Source organism: Neophocaena asiaeorientalis, unplaced genomic scaffold (assembly GCF_003031525.2).
Source record: "Neophocaena asiaeorientalis asiaeorientalis breed wild unplaced genomic scaffold, Neophocaena_asiaeorientalis_V1.1 scaffold161, whole genome shotgun sequence".
Taxonomy (NCBI): Eukaryota; Metazoa; Chordata; class Mammalia; order Artiodactyla; family Phocoenidae; genus Neophocaena; species Neophocaena asiaeorientalis.
The window spans coordinates 339923-360735 of record NW_020171987.1 but is presented as its reverse complement, the minus strand read 5'-3'; the positions used below and the strand labels follow the sequence as shown (position 1 = coordinate 360735).

The 20813-nt window shown below is 47.0% G+C and overlaps 1 protein-coding gene across 1 annotated transcript in view; it reads right to left on the bottom strand.

Annotated features, from left to right (window-relative positions):
* GABRR1 (gamma-aminobutyric acid type A receptor subunit rho1) overlaps positions 1 to 20418 on the bottom strand; it is a 31731-nt gene extending 11313 nt beyond the window's left edge. Inside the window, exons 1-4 of the mRNA XM_024747347.1 lie at positions 20297 to 20418; positions 4382 to 4488; positions 2846 to 2913; positions 1559 to 1782 (exon numbers count right to left, since the gene is read on the bottom strand). Coding sequence (XP_024603115.1) covers positions 1559 to 1782; positions 2846 to 2913; positions 4382 to 4488; positions 20297 to 20418 — 521 coding nt within the window. The remainder of the gene's footprint in view (positions 1 to 1558; positions 1783 to 2845; positions 2914 to 4381; positions 4489 to 20296) is intronic.
* Positions 20419 to 20813: the final 395 nt, after the last annotated feature.

Sequence of the window (20813 nt, the reverse complement as noted above, 5' to 3'; positions counted from 1 at the left end):
TGCAGAGGAATACCCCATGACCCTGCTCTGAGTCTGGTATCTAACTGCTTAGATTCCAAGCCAGCATGAGTAATGAAGGATGATTATAAATATTCCTTTGGGAGATGGGCGTGGAAATTCAGCTTCGACACTGCCATCTCTGACTCTGAAGATACACTGCATCCACGCAGACACCCCCTACGTAGACACTGGTGTGTGGATTCAGCTTTACCAAAACCAAGTCTGTAAAACTGAAATGTAGCATCAGCACAGCACAGAAGGAGTAAATCTCAGCCAGCAGCTGAGTCGCTTCTCTGTGAAGGCCTGAGCTCATCTCCACACGCCCTCCCAGGGGGCGGGCACCACAAGTTTCTAAATTGGGCGTACAGGGAAAGCCCCACTGCATGCCTGTGCTTAAGGAAAGCTTCCCCACGTCAGTGTTTGATGAGCAATTAAACATTTCTAAGGCTACTGCACAGCACAGGGAATAGAGCCAATATTTTCTAATAACTGTAAATGGAGTATAGACTATAAAAATATTGAACCACTATGTTGTACACCTGAAACTAATGTAATATTGTAAATCAGCTATACTTCAATAAATAAATAAAAAGAAAGAAACATTTCTAAGGTACCTAAGCTTGTGAGATTTTATTCTTTATGTTTTCAAAGTGATGCTCAAAATACCATTTAAAATCACCAAGCGGCCCAGGGTCCCCATAGTTTCTCAAGGAGAACACCAGGGAGAAGGGACAAAATACAAGCCTGAGCTGCCCAGGCGAGGTAAACAAATTTTTTTCTAAACCAAAATTTCAAATCGGAAATTGGGAATCGGAGGAGTTGAAGGAGGCAGGTCTTTGAGAAGAATATGTTAGCTACTTCTCTGACCCCTACTAGAGAAATAAAACTTTCATTAAACGTTTGAAATTGAACTTGAATAGGGCATAAATCATAAGCACCAGCCTGAGAAATTTCCCCAAGTGTATTTGCAAGACGAAATAATTCTTTAAAATGTTTACTCTGGGGCTTCCCGGGTGGCGCAGTGGTTAAGAATCCGCCTGCCAATGCAGGGGACACGGGTTCGCGCCCTGGTCCGGGAAGATCCCACATGCCGCGGAGCAACTAAGCCCGTGCACCACAACTACTGAGCCTGCGTGCTACAACTACTGAGCCCAATGAAGAGTAGCCCCCCTTCGCCACAGCTAGAGAGAGCTCACGTGCAGCAACGAAGACCCAACGCAGCCAAAGATAGATAAATAAATAAATGTTTACTCATGTGTAGAGTTAGGTTTTCTTGATGTTGAAAAGTCGGCAGCTCCTGGAAAGTTAGAAGCTAAGCTGTTCAAAGCCAAAAAGCAGAATTCCCTGGCGGTCCATGGTTAGGACTCCGCTTCGACTGCAGGGGGCACCAGTTCCATCCCTGCTTGGGAACTAAAATCCCACAAGCCACAAAAAAAGGTAAAAGCAAAACTGCTGTGGTGGGACCAGTGATGTTCTTGGCTGACAGAAGTTTTCCATTCCTCCCAGCTTCGGGAGTAAGAGGACTCCGAGAGAAAGAGGGAGGCCAGGAAGGGCTCACCTGAGGCTGTAGAGCACTTTGCCGTCGGGCTGGACCCGCAGCATCACATTGTCCGTGGTGGTGTCGTGGATGAAGGAGCGCTTGGAGTGCACGAAAAACATGTCGGGGACCCAGATCTTCTTCACCAGCCGGCCGTCAAACGTCATGCTGAGGTTTTTGGTGCTCGGGAAGGACAGCCTCTCGTCCTTCCAGTAGTGCCGCAGGTAGAGGGTCATCGTGAAGTCCTGGGGGGCGAGGGCAGAGAGGGAGACCCCACCCACTGAACAGCTGGGTGATGGCAGGACCCTCTGTACCCCAGGCTGGGGAGGGAACTGAGCCCGGGAAGTCCTTGCTTCTAGTCCCTGGGGTTTGCTGCCGCAGGAGGCTCTCGAACCCTGCTTGGGGCGGGGGAACTCAGCAAGAGGCTCTACAGAGGGGCGACCTGAGCCCCACTCCATCCTCTGACACTCGCCTCCGCTGGGCAAAGGCTGCTACCGCTGGCAATGAGACCCCCAGCCTGAGAGCTCCCAGTCCACACACAGGGCCAGCCCCAAATGCCAGACAGTTCAAGCCTCTGGAAGCAGCCCTCAGCCAGGCAGTAGAGCTGGGGGAAGGGTTGGGAGATGGACAAGTAACCCAGCTCCCGGCCCCTCAGCTGCGACAACGCTGAGGTGAGTTCTTTGCTGACTCAGAGTACCCCCGAGGGACAGAGTCTCCCGTAGATCTGGTTGGATGGCATGGCCCTTTCTGCTTCCTTCCCTTCCCCTGTCCCCAGCCTCTTCTTGTGTTTCCCGGGATCGCCTGCAATAAACTGCTTGTGCTGGAATGCTTGTCTCAGGTCTGCTTCTTGGGGAACCCAAACTAAGATAAGGCCCTACAAAGTCCTGTAAGTCAAGGAGCTGTGGAATGTTCTATCTTTTATCTAAGTCCACTAAAAAGGAAAAACAGAGGAAACTTTTGCTTTTTCTGCATTTTCACAGCCAGACACAGAATCCACAGCAGTAGCATATATCTGGATCCTTGGACCCTGCTGTTTGTGTTGGAGAGCCTTTGCCCGGAGAACAATCCCAGTGGCAAGACACTGGACACTGGGGCAGGGAAGATGATGTTTGTCATCTGGCTCTGTTTCATACCAATTGGGTAGCTTTGAGCAAGTGTCTCAACCTCCCTGAACTGTAAAACGAGTGTGGGAATTCCCACCACCTGGGGAGTTATGAGCCTGGTGAATTCTGGCGTGTGGAGCTCCTGGCCCAGCATAGGCTCTGTGGGAATCTCCCTGTCTGCAGCTCTGGTTAGAGAAGCACTTACCATGTCGACCTCTGAGATGCTGTCCAAGCTCTCCACCTGCACATCCACGCCAACAGGAATGGCCGGGCCTGGGGACAGGGCACGGCAAGAGCATTTATTCTTTTCACTTGAACTCTGACTGTGAATGAGACAGGCGTAAGCAGCATTTCCCCCGGAACCTCCGTGTCTTGTCAGATTTGAAGGTTTGGTGTCCCACATGCCAGGATAACCAGAGATAAAAGGGTGGAGTCATGGGCTGGCTCCCTGGAATATTCCAACTAAGGTGAAAAGAAATGTTTTTGGTCTGAATCATCCAGGTGATTCTGAAACAATTAGATTAATATAAAGCATCTGTCTTTGGTTACACATGCTCATCTAAGGGGACGATGAAGACCTAGATCAAAGTCAGGTCCCATCTAAGGAGTTACTCCTCAGCACGAGGTCACACATTTTATATTTTTATATTTACCTCCTGGTTTTGTACCCTCTTTCATCTCGGAAGCCAATGTCTCTGGCCATAAGAAAGGCATTGCTTGGTAAATCAGTGCCCAAAGTCATATTCAAAACATTAGCCAAGTCCACAGATCTGCGTCTTTGCTACATGATGGAGTAGCTTCCATGGGGGATGTGATACACTGGGATGGATATGAAAACATTAGATTTGGGGGGGGGGCTGTTTCTAGGCCATAAACACAATATTCATAAAGAGAAAGAAAGTATTATAAGGGAAGTAAATTGTTGCCTCTTTTCCTCCCTGCTTTCAGGCGTGTAGGGCAGGCATGGAACACACTTAGATCATCACAGAGTAAAAAGGTGGGTTTGGATCCAACAGCAGCTGATTATGGACTGGACAGAGACTCCCTTCCAGAACCTGTTTATTCTTTAGGCAAAGGTGACTGGAAGAAATAAAAGGCATGAGAATGATTTCTGAAATAAATATTTTTTTTTCCAGGGAAAAAACCCATAAGGATGAAAACCCTATTTGACACTAAGAAAGCTGAAACCTGGCAGCTGCAGGCTAAGCTTCAGAGGACTTTGGCATCCCTCAGCACTAAATCATTATTTTCTCTAACTATTTTCATTTAATTAAACCCAGCAGACCACACTCTGCCCTTGGATGTGGACCCAGAGTTCTGTCTGCCAGCTCCCAGACGAGAACAAATTTAGTCCAAGATCCTTCTTTCCGAGCATTTTCAGGAGGCAGTTTTGGGATGCAGCTGCCCTGTCTTCCCATTGCCGTCCTCACAGCCAGCTGCTGGGCTCCCCGATGCTGAGCCATCCCTGTCAGCAGTGGCCCGAGGACAGCTCGGCTGGGCTGGCCTGGCCACCAACCAGCAGCCGCCTCCCAAGAATGCGTTCAGCAGAGCCCAGGGCAGGCCGGCCAGGGGAGGTACTCAGATGACGCTGGGGGCTCAGGGGCCTTGTTCCCCAAGCACAACCAAGGCAGACTTGAATGCAGGGAGCAACGCTGAGTGGACGCTTGGCTTGATTTCTGCCCACAGACAGACAGAAGGACCTGTAGAAAGAAGACAAGCCCCCACAGTGCGTGTTTCATACCTCCAAAGCCAGGCCTCATGCTGAAATCGTGGTCATCTATCCTCAGGAGCTGTTCTGACTTTGTCAGTGGCGATTTGGTAATATCAGGGCTGCGTTTAAGAACTGGGCTGCAGAGGGAGAGAAAACAGGTTGATCACATAACCTAATTAAGCCAGATAAAACCCATTTGCATTCAGACTTGATCTTGACAAGTTTGATGGGATGTGTTATTTCTTCTTTAAAGCTGATGGAAATCCTCTCTTCCTCCAGCTTTCTGGATAAATGAACTGACCCAGAAGGTCCAAGACAGGGGTTAGGAGTGTGAATGAGGGACTTTAAAAATACCAACATCCAGGCCCCATCTTAGAGGTGCTGATTTGGGTGGTCTGGGAATGGGGCCTGGACATTGGTGTTTTTAAAAGCTTCCCAGATGATTTTAATGTGTAACCAAGGCTGAGAACTGCTGGCCCTGGGCTTACTAATAAGTCTAACTCACCCAAAGTTCCTCGGCCATTTTGGGCAGGTTGGAGCTAGAGGAGAGAGGCGGCGGGTGTGGGCTGATCCCAGCTCCCTTGGCCTCTGCTGGCCCATCCTGTGGAGGGAGCATGGACTTGCCCTTGGGTCAAATGCCAATCATCCTGGCTCCCTGGGAGGAAGTTTCTTATGCTTCTGCTTCTGAATCGCATCTAGGGCCATTTTAATTTATTTTCACTTTTTCTAAATAGGCATTATATTTGCAGGGTTTGACAATTTTTTAAAACGGAAATACAGTCAAAAGTTGGCCTCTTACCTGTGCCTCCACCCATCCCATTCCCCCATCCTCTGGTACCTCTCTTATTGGTTTCTGGTCTATCTGTCCAGAGTATCTTGTAGGTACAAGTAAATACAAATATATATTCTTAGATCTCCTACTTTTTTCCAGTTTCACTGAAATATAATTAACACATAACATTGTCTTAGTTTTAGGTGTACGCCATGATGATTTGATACATGCATATTTTGCGGTAAAATTATCACTGCGATAAATCTAGTTAACATCATCACCTTACATAGCCACAGATTTGTTTTTTCCTTGTGATGAGAAACATTGAGCTACTCTCTTAGCAGCTTTCAAATATACAATACAGTATTGCTGACTATGTCACCGTGCTGTACATCACCTCCTCAGGACTTATCTATCTTATAACTGGAAGCTCGTACCTTTTGATCCCCTTCACCCATTTCACCCACACCCTATCCCCACCTGTGGCAACCACCTGTCTGTTCTCTTGTGTCTACAAGTTCGTTTTTTCAGATCCCACACAGAAGTGAGATCACACAGTATTTGTCATCTACGTTGTCACAAAGGGTCTCCTATTTTTATACACAAAGTTTACATATTATATAAACTCTTATACTTTTTCTTTCTTTCTTTCTTTCTATATGGCTTGGATTTGTTTCCCATAGCAAAGTGTCCTAAGCCTCATATTCTGTTTCGCACTGCACAGTGTCCCATTGCATGGATGCACCATTGCTTACACACTCAGTCCTCTATCGGTGGACATGTGAGTTGCTGCCAGTCTTTTGCTGTTTCAATCAGTGCACGGCCTTCATTTACCCATCATCACCATCTCTAAAACCCACAGAAACAATGAACTAGCTCCTCCTTGTTCCAACACCAGTGTGTGTGCTCTCCCGGGTAACACACACACACACTTCTTCCTTTCAATGCACATTTCCCACACTTTGGCCTGCATCAGCATCTCCTAGAGGGCTGGTTCAAACCTAGGTTCCTGAACCCCTCTTTGCCCCATAGCTTCTGATTTAGTAGGTCTGTGCTGAGGTCTAAGAATCTGCCTCTCTAAAGAGTTCCCAGTTGCTGCTTCTACCGGTGGTCAGCAGACAGTACTTTGAGAACCACGGCCCTGATGCCTTCATCCTCAACACACAGTTTCCTTCCTTATAACTGGCTCCATCCACCTTTAAAGTCCTTTGCTATCTGCTTTCCTGAAGAAATTCCTTATCCTATGGGGTGGGGGGGATATATGTCTGGGAGACAGAAAAACAGAGCTCTGCCCTCCACTGACCTGCCTACTCTGTGCCTATGGGCATCTTATTTCCCTGAGACTCGGTTTTCTCGCCTGATTAAAGGTGAAGCTCTGTGACCTGACCAGGGGTGTGAGGGGCCAATGAGATCGTGCGTGTGCTTTTCAAACTCTAAGGTGGAAAGGCAAATGGGAGGAGCCATTGTCGTTTCTGAGCCAATAAGGAAGATTCCTCCTAAAGGGAGGAAATCATTGTGCTGGCAGCAAAGGCAGCAGCCCAGGGGAAGAACTGGGACTAGTGAATCAGGCAGAGCTACACTGCTGGTGGATGGAATGGAGGAAGCTGGTGTCCCCATGGCCGCCCACCTCCGCTCTCTCTCCCACTGGAGCTGGGAGCCACCTCCCTTCTCCTCCTTTCCAGCTCCCCCTTCCCCTTGTCCCACCCTCTGCTTCCCGCCCCTGGCCAGGGGTTGGGGTGCTGCTGAAAATCACTGCAGCCGAGGTGTGGGGAAGAGACCCCCTTAGGATGGTGTGTGTGTACCTCTGGCTAGTGTCTGCCTTACTTGAGGGCATCTTTGTGTGCTCCTGGCCTCTGTCTTTGAGGCTTACCATGAAAATTTAAAATGAAGGTGTTCTAGAGAGTCTAGGTACTCCAATCAACAAAGCATCCCTCACCCTCCAGATTTGCTTCAAATCTAACCAGAATAAAATGTGAAAGAAAAAAAAAAAACAACTATGAAGCTGCAATGCATTAATTTAGCTTTTTTTTTTTTGTGGTACGCGGGCCTCTCACTGTTGCGGCCTCTCCCGTTGCGGAGCACGGGCTCCGGACGCGCAGGCTCAGCGGCCATGGCTCACGGGCCTAGCCGCTCCGCGGCATGTGGGATCCTCCTGGACCGGGGCACAAACCCGTGTCCCCTGCATCGGCAGGCGGACTCTCAACCACTGCGCCACCAGGGAAGCCCTAATTTAGCTTTTTGATGAGCATTTTCGCAGGACCCACAGGAAGAGGAATTGGAGGATTAATTACTCAGTAGGCCTGATTTGAAAAGGTCTGACCTAAACTATCTCCCCCACTGAAATTGATGGCATTCTTAACCTGGATCTACCATGAAGCTGTCAGTACGGAGAGGAACACATTGCCAGGTGGACTGTATCACTTGGGCGTCCTTGCCCCCGGGCTTAGGGATTTGGCCAAATGGGCACTGGCAGGAGATGAAACACAGAGTGTTTATTCCTCCTTCTCTCTCTGCTTTGATGCCAGGGACTAGCAATGTCTGTGTTGCTCTGTGATTACAGGTAATCACAGTATCGTCGATAAGCTCCAATAACACAATTTACCCTTCAGGCCTGTGGGTCATCATGGCTTCCTTCTGTTCCTAGTGCTTGGGGGGCATCCACCTGCCTGGGTGCTTCCCTGAACCCTTTGCACAGCTCTGCGAGCAGTCCCTTTGTTCAATTATTGGTTAAGCCCTTTTGAGTGTGGCGCTGTTTTCGGTCAGGACCAGACTGATGCCCAGGGACACGTCAGGGCTGATGCATAGGGATTATGTCATCCGCGGCAAAGTGGAGCAGGGACAGGTGTGCGGGGGGCAGGTCCCAGGGGGTGGGAAGGGCTAAGATTACAGGGAGGGCGGCCTGTTGGGCAACAGGCAGGTGGTCAGGAGGGGCAGGATGAGATCACAGGCCACCGAGGGCAGAGTCCTCTCCATCGTCAGCACTTTGCACAGTGCTGGGCCCCCGTGGACTCCCAGCACATGTTCGTGAATGAAGGAAGGGATCAGCGCCTTGGACAGGCACCAGGAAAGAGAGCCAGGAGGGACCAAAAAAGGGGGCAGGAATGAAAATCAGGTTTGGCCCTGGTCTTACTGTGGCTTTGGGCCAGGCTGAAACAGAACTGGGCACTGACTAAAGGGAGGTTTGTCAAATTCTGAGATGTCACTGCCTTTGCCGTCATGAAGCTTAGATTCTAGCTTAGAAAAAACTGATAAATAGGATGCTTAAAGTCTTCTTTTTTTTTTTTGGCCTCACCACACGGCTTGCAGGATCTTAGTTCCCGGACCAGGGATTGAACCCCGGGCCACGGCAGTGAAAGTCCCAAGTCCTAACCACTTGACCTCCAGGGAACTCCCTTAAAGTCTTTTTTTTTAATTGTTGTTGTTTAATATTTTAAAATAACTTTTTTTCTGTTTACATGCCCATGTTAAAACTTCTTGAAAAACAGATTTAAGCATAAAGGAGAGGCTGAAAACCACTAAGAAATAACCTGTACCATCCTGAGTATATCCTTACACTCCTGAGAGAGAGATATTGTAACTTGCTTTTAACTCAAGTTACGGTACATCTTCAAATATTTTTCCTGTCATCAGCATCTTTTTACCAGCCGAGGTATGATTATTAACCTTGAAATGAAGTGTGACACACATCAGATAATGGGAATAACTAACACTGCCTGAGCGCTCTGCCAGTTGTCATGCTAACTATATTACATGTATTAGCTTGGGTTAGTGTTCAGAACAACCCTGTGAGGTATGCTTTGCCACTGTCCCCATTTTATACACGAGGAAACTGAGACACAGAGGGTTTGAATAACTTGTAAAAGTGAAGGAGCCAGGAGTCAAATCCAGAGGCTCTGGTTCCGAGGGTGAGAGGCTAGGTTGGCCACAGTGTCTGGATGGAAGACCTGGCTCCCATTGCCTGGAATGTGGGTTACATGCGGAACATCCAAGCTTACCTTTCCCCTCACAGAGAAGCCAGCATGGACCTTGCAGAAAACTGGTGGCCACTCACTGATTAAACGAGTGCATTTATTGAATGAGTCCCTGGAAAGTTATGAAGAAGGAATTGCCATGTCCCAAGTGATGATGATACAGGATGACATCTGAGACAGCTTTTTAGAATGAACAGCGGGTGTACGTTTTTTGAACATCTATTGATATCTTTTTTCTATCCTCTTGGAGAGAAGGAGAAGTTCTGACCTATGGTTCTTCTTGATGTTTCCTTGCTGTAGTTCCTCATCAGTTTGTGTGTGGATGATGTTTTCCCAGAACATCTCCCAGAGGTTAGATAAAACAGGGATGGGGGAGTGTGAGAAACAAGTGATCTGCCGGAAGTCTCATTCAGCCAATAGCAGAGCACTTGATAAGTTATACTTCACTTTGCTGATTATCTCACCTCTGAGAAGGTAGAGAACTTAATTTTGACAAGAAAGCAAGAACTAGCTAATGAACCATATGACCCAGCAATTCCACCCCTGGTCATAGATCCAAAAAAACAAACAAAAAATTAATTCAAAAAGATACATGTACCCCATTGTTCATAGCAGCATTATTTACAATTGCCAAGATATGGAAGCAATCTAAATGTCTATCGACAGATGAATGGATAAAGAAGATGTGGTCTATATACACAACAGAATATTACTCAGCCATAAGAAAAGAATGAAATAAGGTCATTTGCAGTGACATGGATGGACTTGGAGGGCATTCTACTTAGTAAAATAAGTCAGACAGAGAAAGAAAAATACTGTATATCACTTAAAAAATAAAACAAACTACTAAATATAACAAAAAAGAGACAGACTCACAGATATAGAGAACAAACTAGTGGTTACCAGAGGGGAGAGGGAAGGGAGGAGGGGCAAGATAGGGCTAGGGGATTAAGAGGTACAAACTACTATGTACAAAATAAATAAGCTACAAGGATATATTATACAGCACAGGGAATGTAGACAATATTCTATAATAACGATAAATTGGGTGTAACCTTTAAAGACTGTGAACCACTATACTGTAGACCTGTAACTTATTTAACATTGTACCTCAACTACACTTCACTTTTTTAAAAAATCCAAACAAAAAAAAAGGTAGAAAGAAAGAACTTGCTAATGAAATGTTCTTGCTTTCTTGGCATATGAATAGCCAAGGAGAGAAACCCTGAATGTGGGGTCCAAATCACCTGGATGTCATCCTCCTTCACAGCCCCATCCAGGGCCATGGAGAGCAGTGGGGCATGTGCAGCCCTAGCCGCACTGCTTGGAGGTGTATCTGTTCATAGGGCTGCCCTCCTGGCTCGGCCAGCCTCGCCCACCCCAGGCGCTCAGCCAGTCCTGGATGAGCCTCCCCCCCAACGGCCTCTCTCCATATCCTAGCCTCTCCATTCCCACCCCCTCTGCCCATCATCTCTCCCATGGGAGGCAGAAGACTTCCTCGCCTCTGGTCTCACCCTACTCTGATCCAACCATCACACCAACAGCATGGTATGGGAATCACAATCATGCCACTTCCCCTCTTAAAACCCTTCACCCTCAAAGTGAAATCTACACAACTTAGGCATACAAGGCCTATAATAAGCCTCCTGCCCACCTCCCCAGCCGCAGCTCCCTCTCTGCCCCCCTCTTCTTGCAGCTGCCAGTTATACCCCCCATGCCTTTGCTCCTGCTGTCCCATCTATCTGGAAGGTCCTTTCCACTAGTCTTCGTACACTTTCTTACCCAGACGATGCCTTGCACACCCAGATCAATATCACCTCCTCCGGGAAGAATTCCTGGGCTTCCCTCCTTCCCACTGAAGTCAATACCTTCATTAGAATGTGCTCCATCCTGCACAGCGGGGGCTTTCTGATCAGCCCACCCACTTCCCTATGCACTCTATGTCGGAGGGACTCTATCTCATACATCTCTGTGGCCCCAGCTCCTAACCGTTTGCACAGCTCAGACTTTACAAAGATATATACAAAATATGGAAGGAGAAACACAAACCCACAGGTGTATTCCAAAGAGATGAATGGGTCCATAAGCAATGTGGCAAGAAGACCAAGGTGTAAGCGAGGCAAGGCTCAATCAAAAAAGGTACTAAAGACAAGCAGAATTCTTTAAAGTTGGATTCTGAACAAGGACAGTCAGTAGAAGGAAGTACTGCTTGGAAAAGATGGAGCAATGTGAACAATTACAATAGACAGTAGTTCTGCTAACAGAATCCAACTTTACTTTGATACTCTCCATCAAAGACGATGGTCTTCAAACTGGGAAGGGAAGAGTGAAAAGAATTAGCGGCTGACCAGCGTGGTGAAAATGATAACCTGAGATCATCTCACTCAGTGTTTCTCAGCCTTGATCACACATTGGGTTCACTTGAGAGACTTAAAAACTCCCAGGCCACACCCCAGACCAAGGGTGGGGCCCAGCCATCAACAGCTTTCAGACCTCCTCAGCCAACATAGAGAACAACTGCTCTAGCTTTTTAAATGGAACTCAAGCCTACCGACCCAGATGAATTACAGCTCAAGAAACTTAAGGATCCTGCAGCAGAGAAAACCTGGAGACTAGGAGAGAAGCCAGAAAACTGGAGATGGAAAGACGCTTTCTTGAGGTTCACAAAGAAGAAAAAGAGTAGCGCGGAAACTGCTGAGGTTAAGCTCCAGGTTGATTCCTGGCCATGTTCTAGAACTTTGATTACAAAGACGACTTAGGAACATTATTGGGTCCCATCATGTCAATAGCATGTGAGTTCAGTGTGAGTTCAGACAGGGCAAGACACCCTGAAGTGGTCTCCTTCCCCTGGGCAGGACCCCCATGTTGGCAAATCAGGGAGTATCACTGGGTGATGTGTAGAGTACAACTGTCCTCAAAGCAAAGGCAGCTCTACGGGGCTCCTGGTGGATGAGGATCTGCGCTGGCCTTTCTGATCTGTGTCCGCCATAGGATGGCATAAATGAGGACCAGCATCTTTATGGGTTTTCGAGCTTTACAGTCAAAGTTCTTCGACATGCATTGGCCCACACGATCCTTACAATAACCCTGAGGTGACAGACATAATTGACTCCACTCTATGGAATGGGCAGACTTGAAGATACCCAGCGACTTGTCCAAAGTCACGGTGTGAGAGTGTCGCAGTGGCAGGTCCCAAAGCCAGGCACTCTTACAGTTTGAGCCTGACTTCCCACCATGGCCCCTCTGGCTTGGGAGCTTTGGTGATGGATTCTTGGGGTTGCCCGTAACTGTTCGTGCCCAAGCCAAAACTTCAAAGGAAATCCTCATGGACACACATCCAGGGCTCCATCTTACCTTATGGGAACAAAATTCGGGGCTATGATGGTAAGCAGGGTTAGGGGTTAGGGAATGGGCCGCTGGGGGGGGTTGTTTCATATTGGTGGCCAGGGAACACATCCCTGAGAGGGTGACAACCTAGCAGAGGCCTGAGGGAGGTGAGAGAACGACCTGCCGATTCTGGAAAAGAGTGGTCCAGGCAGAGGCACAGCAGGGACAAAGGCCATGAGATGGGACTTGCTCGGTGTGGCCAAGCTGGTTGGACAGCAGAAGGGAGAGGAGACCCGTGCCAGACCAGCTGCGCTCCCTCTGCCGCTGAGCTAGGGTTGAACATGGGCTAGTGTCTTGGTTTTCCACCCAAGTGATGCTGCTGTGATGTTTGCACACCCTGCTCTTCTGCACAGGTCTTTGAGGCAATGACCTGTCGTGGCACGGAAGGCACTGGGCAGTTAGGGGGCTGGCACACTGCCGGGAGCCCCGGCTTTTCTGACTGATGAGGGAACACGGCACGTTCCTCCTCTCTCTAAGTCTGTTTCCTCTGCCATGAAATAAGGGATTGGGCCACAGGGCAGCTTTGAGACCTTTCAAGTCTGTTCCAGAAGCATCATCCCTCAGACGTTAGAGGTACTTTACAGCTCTAGTCCTATTGGCAGACAGTGATGTGGAAAGGGTCAGTCCACCGTCAGGGCCCCACAAAGACGGTTTTGTGTTCCCCTGGACCCGCCAGCATGGGGTGTGTGTGTGTGCATTTAATTTGTATTTATTGTATTTATTTATGTTGTCATAATGTTATTTACATTGCACTTCTTGAATTGCTATAGAGGCTGTGCATTCGTCCGCATCATGAGTCAGTATTGTGTATTTTCCCTCAAGTATAAATAGTTTATTTCCTTTGATTCCTCACTAAGTGGATTTTGGGCTAACCAACAATCTTTTTCAAACCACTGCCTCTAAGAAGGTGTGATAGGTAATTTTTGGTGTCAACTTGGTTAGGCTATGGTACCAGTTTTCAGTTAAATGCCAGCCTAGATGTTGCTGTGACACTATTCTTAAGATGTAATTAACATTTAAATCAGTAGCCTTTAAATAAAGCAGACTACCCTTCACAATGTGGGTAGGTCTCACCTAATCAACTCAGTCTTTTCTCCTAAGGTCCTCTGAGGAAGAGGGAATTCTCCCTGCAGACTACCTTAATTTTTTTTTTTTTTTTTTTTTTTTTGTGGTACGCGGGCCTCTCACTGCTGTGGCCTCTCCCGTTGCGGAGCACAGGCTCCGGACGCACAGGCTCAGCGGCCATGGCTCACGGGCCCAGCCGCTCCGCGGCATGTGGGATCCTCCCGGACCGGGGCACGAACCCATGTCCCCTGCAGTGGCAGGCAGACTCTCAACCACTGCGCCACCAGGGAAGCCCAGACTACCTTCAGATTAGAGCTGGAACATCAATTCCCTCTGGAATTTCCAGCCTGCCTGCCCCATAAATTTCAGACTTGGTGGCCCACACAATCATGTGAACCAATTCTTTAAATAAATCCTCCTCCCCCTGTCTCTCCATGTACACCCACACCCACAAACACACACACACACACACACATATATATTACACTATATATATGTTACACAATACACATGTGTGGGAAAGATAGATAGAGAGAGAGAGATAAATAGGTATTATATATATATCCTATTGGTTCTACTTCTCTGGAGAACCCTGACTAATCCAGAGAGTGAATATTCCTTGACACCTGAAGTCTGCATACCCGTGGCAGACCTGAGTTACCTGGACCCAGAAGGCTATGTCCGGTGTGGGTGGGACCAGCCCAGCTTGGATGTGGCTTCTGTGTTATCTTGGGTTCCTCTGATCAAGCCTTCTTCTCGCCACCATGACAGACCCAGGTTCCCACCAAGCTGATGGGTCCTCGACTCGCAGACCCGGCCTGCTACGGCCCTCCCAGGGAGACAAGAGGGCACAGTAGGGGCATGTTTGTCCACCTGCTTTTCAGGTAAAAGACCTAGATCATCCCTTTTTCCTTGTTCGTATGTCTGAACATAAATTCTCTATGCCTTCCCATTCGAAGACACTGCATTGCTTTTTTTTTTTTTTTTTAGTTTAAAGCTCTGAATTTTCCCCACCTATTCTCTTTATCAGAATTCTTAGGTTGTATTTTTCCCATATGTTATAGAACATTCTACTTTCTAACTTGTAGATCAATATCTGTCCCTAATACCAACACCACCTGCTTTATGAGCAACCTTTGTTTAGTGATCATATCCTATTCACAATGTACCTATATGGCTTTGAACATTTTAGACTTGCAATAAATGTCTTATGAGTGGAATTCCCATCACTAATTAAATACACTAGCTGTTAAACAAAACAAAGCGTATGTACATCAAGGAGCCTGTGATGCGTTTGGGAATGAGAAGTTGCTGGGTGACTTCTCAGCCTAGTGACCTCCCGCCCTCTCACCCAAGGAATGGGGAGGAGACCAGGCCTAGAACTGGGGGTCACAGATCCCAATGTCACAGAAATCACAAGTTACAATCACTTGTTGGAAGTTAGATTTCTTTAACGAGGCTGCTCGCGGTATTGGAAGGGTCACTGATTTGGCACCATTCAGACTTCAGTTTGAATCCTAGGGTGGCCACCAACTAGCTGTTAACCTTGGGTGGGTTACTTGATCTTTCTGTTTCCCAGTTTCCCATAAAATGGGGGAATAATACTAACCTTAGGGGGTCACTGTAAGGATTAAACAAGAAAATGTTAGCTAGAATCACGGGAAATGGCTGATATTCCACTGTTTTTGAAGTATCAGAACATTCTCATATGGTTCAACCCGACTTTCACATCCATGAATAGAACTTCCTGGTCTCATTTTATGGTGGTCAGAGGAGGGCACAGGAAGTAGAGAAACAGGGGACGCGGAACTCTGAGGGTACGTGGGGTGGCATGAGTTCCATACCTTTCTGGGCCTTTCTCTCCTCATCTTTAAAAGGAGGGGATTTCTAAAGTCTTTGATATTCTGACATTCTGTAAAAATTATTGGATTAAGGTCTGTCACCCCCACTAAACTGTCAGCACGTCACGGGAAGGAGTGAGGTCCACGTTCCTCTCCATTGCCTCCAGTGTCTGGGGTAGTGTGGTCAACACATATTTGTTGAACGAATGAATGACTGAAGGAATGAGTGAGTGAAGTACAGGAATAGCAAGGGTTAGGAATCACTTATTTATTCATGCCCAACATTTCTTGAGCATCTACTATCTACCAGATATTGTACTTGAACCTGGGGAGACAAGAATAAATGTGCTGGTTGAGCCCTTGTTCTGAACTGAATTGTGCCCCTCCCCGATTCATATAGTCCCCTAACTCTTTGTGTGACTGTATTTGGAGATAGGGCCTTTAGGGAGGTACTTAAGGTTAAATGAGATCATGAGGGTAGGCCCCAGACCCAGTAGGACTGGTGTCCTCATAAGGAGAGGAAAAGACACCTGGATCCTCCCCCACTACCCAACTCCGCATTGACGAGCACAGAGGAAAGGCCACGTGAGAAGGTGACATCTACAAGGCAGGAAGAGAATCCCTACCAGAAATCGAATTTGCCAGCACCTTGGTCATGGCCTTCTAGCCTCCAGGACTATGAGAAAATGAATGTCTGTTGTTTAAGCCACCCAGGCTGTGGTGTTTTGTTATGGCTACCTGAGCAGACAGCCCGCAAGGAGCTCACAGTCTAGAAGCTGAGACAGATGAAGAAAAGTGATAATGCTGAATGATTAGTCCTCTGAGATAGGACCGATCAGGGGCCGTGGAATTTCGGAAGAAAGTTACCTGAGACTTGAGAGGCAGGGGTAGGGGAGGGCCAAGGAAGGCTCCTCAGAGAAGGTGACATCTGTGCTAAATATTAGAGGAGGAAAAGACTTGAGCCAGAGGAAGTGGGAAGAGACGGGTGTCATAAGCATGGGAGCAGCCCAGCAGAGGCTCAGGAAGCCATCAGTATGAGGGGCAGCTCATGCCAGATGAGAGAGAAGCACAAAGTGGAGACTCAAAGTTCCAGCAAACTCTCTGGAGAATGAAGGGATGAGATGAAGAAAGAACACTAGTAACTTAAGAGGAAATCACATTCCATGGTGTTTAGGGCAATCAGAGAGATGCTGTCCATAAGCCAGAGGCTTGCGCTTTGTCAGGACAGGATGTGACAGCAGTGTCTCGTGCGTGATCACTGCCTCCCTCCCGGCCTCTGCCCTTCATCACCTGAACCCGCTCGTCTCCCCTTGCCTGGAAGCTCTTGCCTGTCTCTCCCTCTCACCTTCTCTAGTCTCAGTCTCCCAGTTCACAGCCAGGTTTCTTGTTAAGAGTGAACCACATTCACTGTTTTCTCTACTCAACACACCACCACCCGTCTCTTCTCACTGAGGTTGTTCATGGCTCTTCGTACCGTATCTCTTGGCCCGCTCACATCTTGGCCCTCTACCTGATTTTGACTCTGGTGGGATCTGACCCTGTTGATCGCTCGCTCTTTCTGGAAACCCTTGACACAGCACTGGAACACTTCTCTGGTCTGTAAGCCTCTTGCAGGCAGAGCCTGTATCTGATTCAGTCATTGGCAAGGCACCCGTTGCCCAGGGCAGTGTCTTCCCTGTAACAAGCAACTGATAACTGTCCCAAAGATGCTCCCTTCGCCTCCTTGATACCTCTCGATTCCAGTGCTACATCTATTTCTCTGGTCCCTCGTTCTCAGCTTCCTTCACCGAGTCCTTTTCCTCCAACCTCTCCTTAAATGTCGTTCATCCCCAAGGCTCCGTCCTTTGTCCTGCTCTTATTTTATGCTACACACTGTCTTTGGGTCACCTCACCCACCACCACCTAGGAGGACTCTCTTTACATATCCAGGCCCAAATTCCCTCCCGAGCTGCGGACCTGTAGGCCTTCCTGTCAACTGGACAACCATCTCCTGGTATCTTGCAGGCACATCCAGGTCCATATGCTCATACTAAAATCATCATCTTTTCCCCCAAACGTGCTTCTCTTCCTGCTCTCCCTTCCCTGGTACCACCCTCTACCCCGCTATACCATCCAAATACCTGCTAGACTTTCACCCAGTCTAATTCTGACAATTCTACCTCCTTAAAACTGTCATCCATCTTCCCCATCCCTGTTCATTTCATCCTACTCATATCCTGGTTCTGGCTCTCACCATCTCTCATCTGGTCTAAAGCAGACACACTGGATGACTTTCTCTGTCCCCCCTGTAGCACTTTTCCCATCCTCCTGCCATCCTGCCACCAGTGTCATCTCTCCAAAATGGAAATCAGCTGAAACTATTAGATCCTCTCTACCTTCAGAGTAAATTTGAATTCTTTAGCAAGACAAAGCAATATGATAATGGTACTTTGTTTCTGATGGGATCAGTTTACCCTCCTAGAGCTTGAGCCAGCATTTGTCCAGGGGCCTGTGGTATAGACAGGCTAGATCTTTATTCTTTTTCTTTTTCTGGCCACACAGTGTGGCCTGCAGGATCTTAGTTCCCCAACCAGGGATCAAACCCATTTCCCCCTACATTGGGAGCACGGAGTCTTAACCACTAGACCGCCAGGGAAGTCCCTAGATCTTCATTCTTCCAGGGAGGAAGGAGAGACCATAAGTATTGATTCATTCTAGAAACATTGCCCCGGCATTCTGATCTTTACCGAGAGTCAAGTAAGGCACAAAATGTAAGGAGGCACTTCCTCTCAGGTCGTGCAAGGGCCTCCTTAAATTTCCCATCGTAGCCACCTTATTTGCCTCACCCCCATTGTGTGCATGAGTTCACCTTGCTTCCTATGTTATTATTATGACCCCTGAAACGAAGCCTGGATACGAATTACCAGCAGCTTATGAGTTTAGAGTCTGGCTGAAATTAAGTGAGCCTTTAAAAGTTGAGGCTACATAAAAACAAAAACCTGGCTGGGTTCACCATTCTGGAAAGCAATTCTGCCAGTTATATTGGAGCTTTAAATGTTCTTCTGCTGTTTGACCCAGTACACTTCCAGGAGTCGATCCTAATTAAATAATCGTGCATGTAGACAACCACCCTTATGTACAAAGATATTCATACAGAATATTTATAATAACAAAGAGGAAGCAATTAAATGTCCACAAATAGAGGAAGATGCTTCAATGGTGGTAATTATACACTATTATGCATTGTAGTGTGGGCATTCAAACGATAATTCTATAGACTTCAAATAAGTAAACAAAATCATTGTATTAAATACAATGAGGTTACAAAATTATATGCATAGAATAATCCCAGGCTAGTAAATACTCAATATATGCTTAGAGAAAAAAAAGACTGGAAGAAAATACACAAAAATGTTAACAAGGTTACTTCTAGGTTTGGGGATTATGGGTGATTTCTGTGTGTTGAAAAAATTTTTGTTCCTATGGTTTTTAAAATAATGGTCATATATGGCTTTCATAATTTAAAAAAAGTGAAAGTTCTTTTAAGTAATTTTTAAGAGAAAATCTATTTCACTCTCTAGACTTCTCTTCCTCAGTGGTATTTACTAATAGGTCGCCCCTCCAGCTCTGGCTTGGGAGAGAGGCTGAGAAGTTTTTGGCGACAACCCATAGGATTTGTTGCTGTCGTTGTTTTTAATCCTCATCTCTATGGCAGCACCGCTCCACTGATTCCACTGTTTGCCCAGCAGCTTCTGACTCTTGACTGTAACAGGACATATGGCTTGTGCACAGCGGTCTCTGTCTGTGTCCCGGGCTCACCATGACCACTGGATATTTCAGCTCCTAGCTTTGTGATGTTGCTAAAACAGCTTGAAACAAGCGCTGTGAGCCAGAGCTGGCTGTTCCGGATCCCATGTGTGGAGGGCTCTCTCAAACACAGAGCTGGGCACTGAGGAACAAGACACCCAGCCCAACCGCTAGCCCCAAACTCCAGAAAGCTGGACTTCCTTCCATGCTAATTGCTTTTTTATGACCTCTATTCATGTTAAGTTCAGAGATGAAGAAAGCTGAAGCTCAATTTGGACTCAGGCTGATAAAGAACCAAGAATCAGTGCCCTTCCTGCCTCCATCTCTTCCTCAGTGAAAGAGAGAGAGTTGGATTGGGGGATCTCCAAATGTACTATTTTATTGATGCATATCGGACAAGCAGGTATGCAGGTATTCCATTACCAGCTCTGTCACAGAGCTGCCCAGGTGAGACCGATGCTGAAGGATAGGTCTGGCTCTGTCTAAGCTCCCTCCGCAGGCTGGTATGGCCAGGGTGACAGGTACCATGCTAGTAACCAGCAGCGGCTGGTCCTCAGGCAGGTCCATCCCTGCATCCTCCCGATTTACTACTGGTGGGGACAACCTAATGATCCTCCTAGCCACACAGCTTGAAGACAGCTGCTTTCTTCTCTTTTAAAGGGACTTACACATCTAGCAGAACTAATCAGGACTCACAGAACCATTCTCACTAATTAGAGGTCCCAGAATCATTCTCACTAATTAGAGGTCCCATGGGTTATTTGAGAATTCCCAGGTTTGCTCCAACCTAGGATGCACACATCAAATAATTGCCCGTATTTTTTTTTAATGTGCATATATTCTTTTATCCAGTATCTACTTTTACCCAGGACAATTCCTAAGAGATTGAAGAATATGCAATGATAGCACTGTATCCAATCTAGCATCATTTAAAAAGAAAACATAATTCTAACTTCCTAAAAGGGGGAGTAGGCGGAAGCAGGAAAACAAAGGGAAAAGGAGTAAAAAGGCAAAAGGCATCCACGGGAAACACCATCTATTGTAAACGATTCCACAACAAAACCAGAAGCTTGCTTTACATACCCTCTTCCCCTAAATTCTCGATCAGGAGAAGTCCACTCACCTGCCTTTCTTCGACATCTCCTGTACATCTCTTTTTCGCCAGTGCACTCTGCTTTCAGTAGCCAAAGCCCATGGCCACCACAAAAGGAAAAGGCCAACTTTCATGTTCTGGACAGCCAGCATGCGTTTCCAAATCCAAACAGTTCTCTCAAGAAACAGCAAAAAAGGAAAAGGATGTTCTTTTTCTCTCTTAACACATTATTGTTCTGTTCATTATTAGAAAGACGTTTACTCATGCAAAAAAAAAAAAAAAATCAACCCACAATCTGTAATCTGGAGGGCAGGAGAAAAAGCAATTTCCACTAAACCTATAAATCCTCCTACGTCAGATGTCAGGGATTTTCTGAACTGAGGTTGAAGTCCTGTGTCCCTGTCAGACAATTATTTTGGCTGGTCTAAATGAGTTCATCGTCAGACGTGGTGAATACGTTCGTAAAAGGTCTGTATTTTCTGTTCCAACAGAATAGAAGGAAGTAAAAACAAACCAAAGCAATTTCTGAAACAAGACATACCTGAGG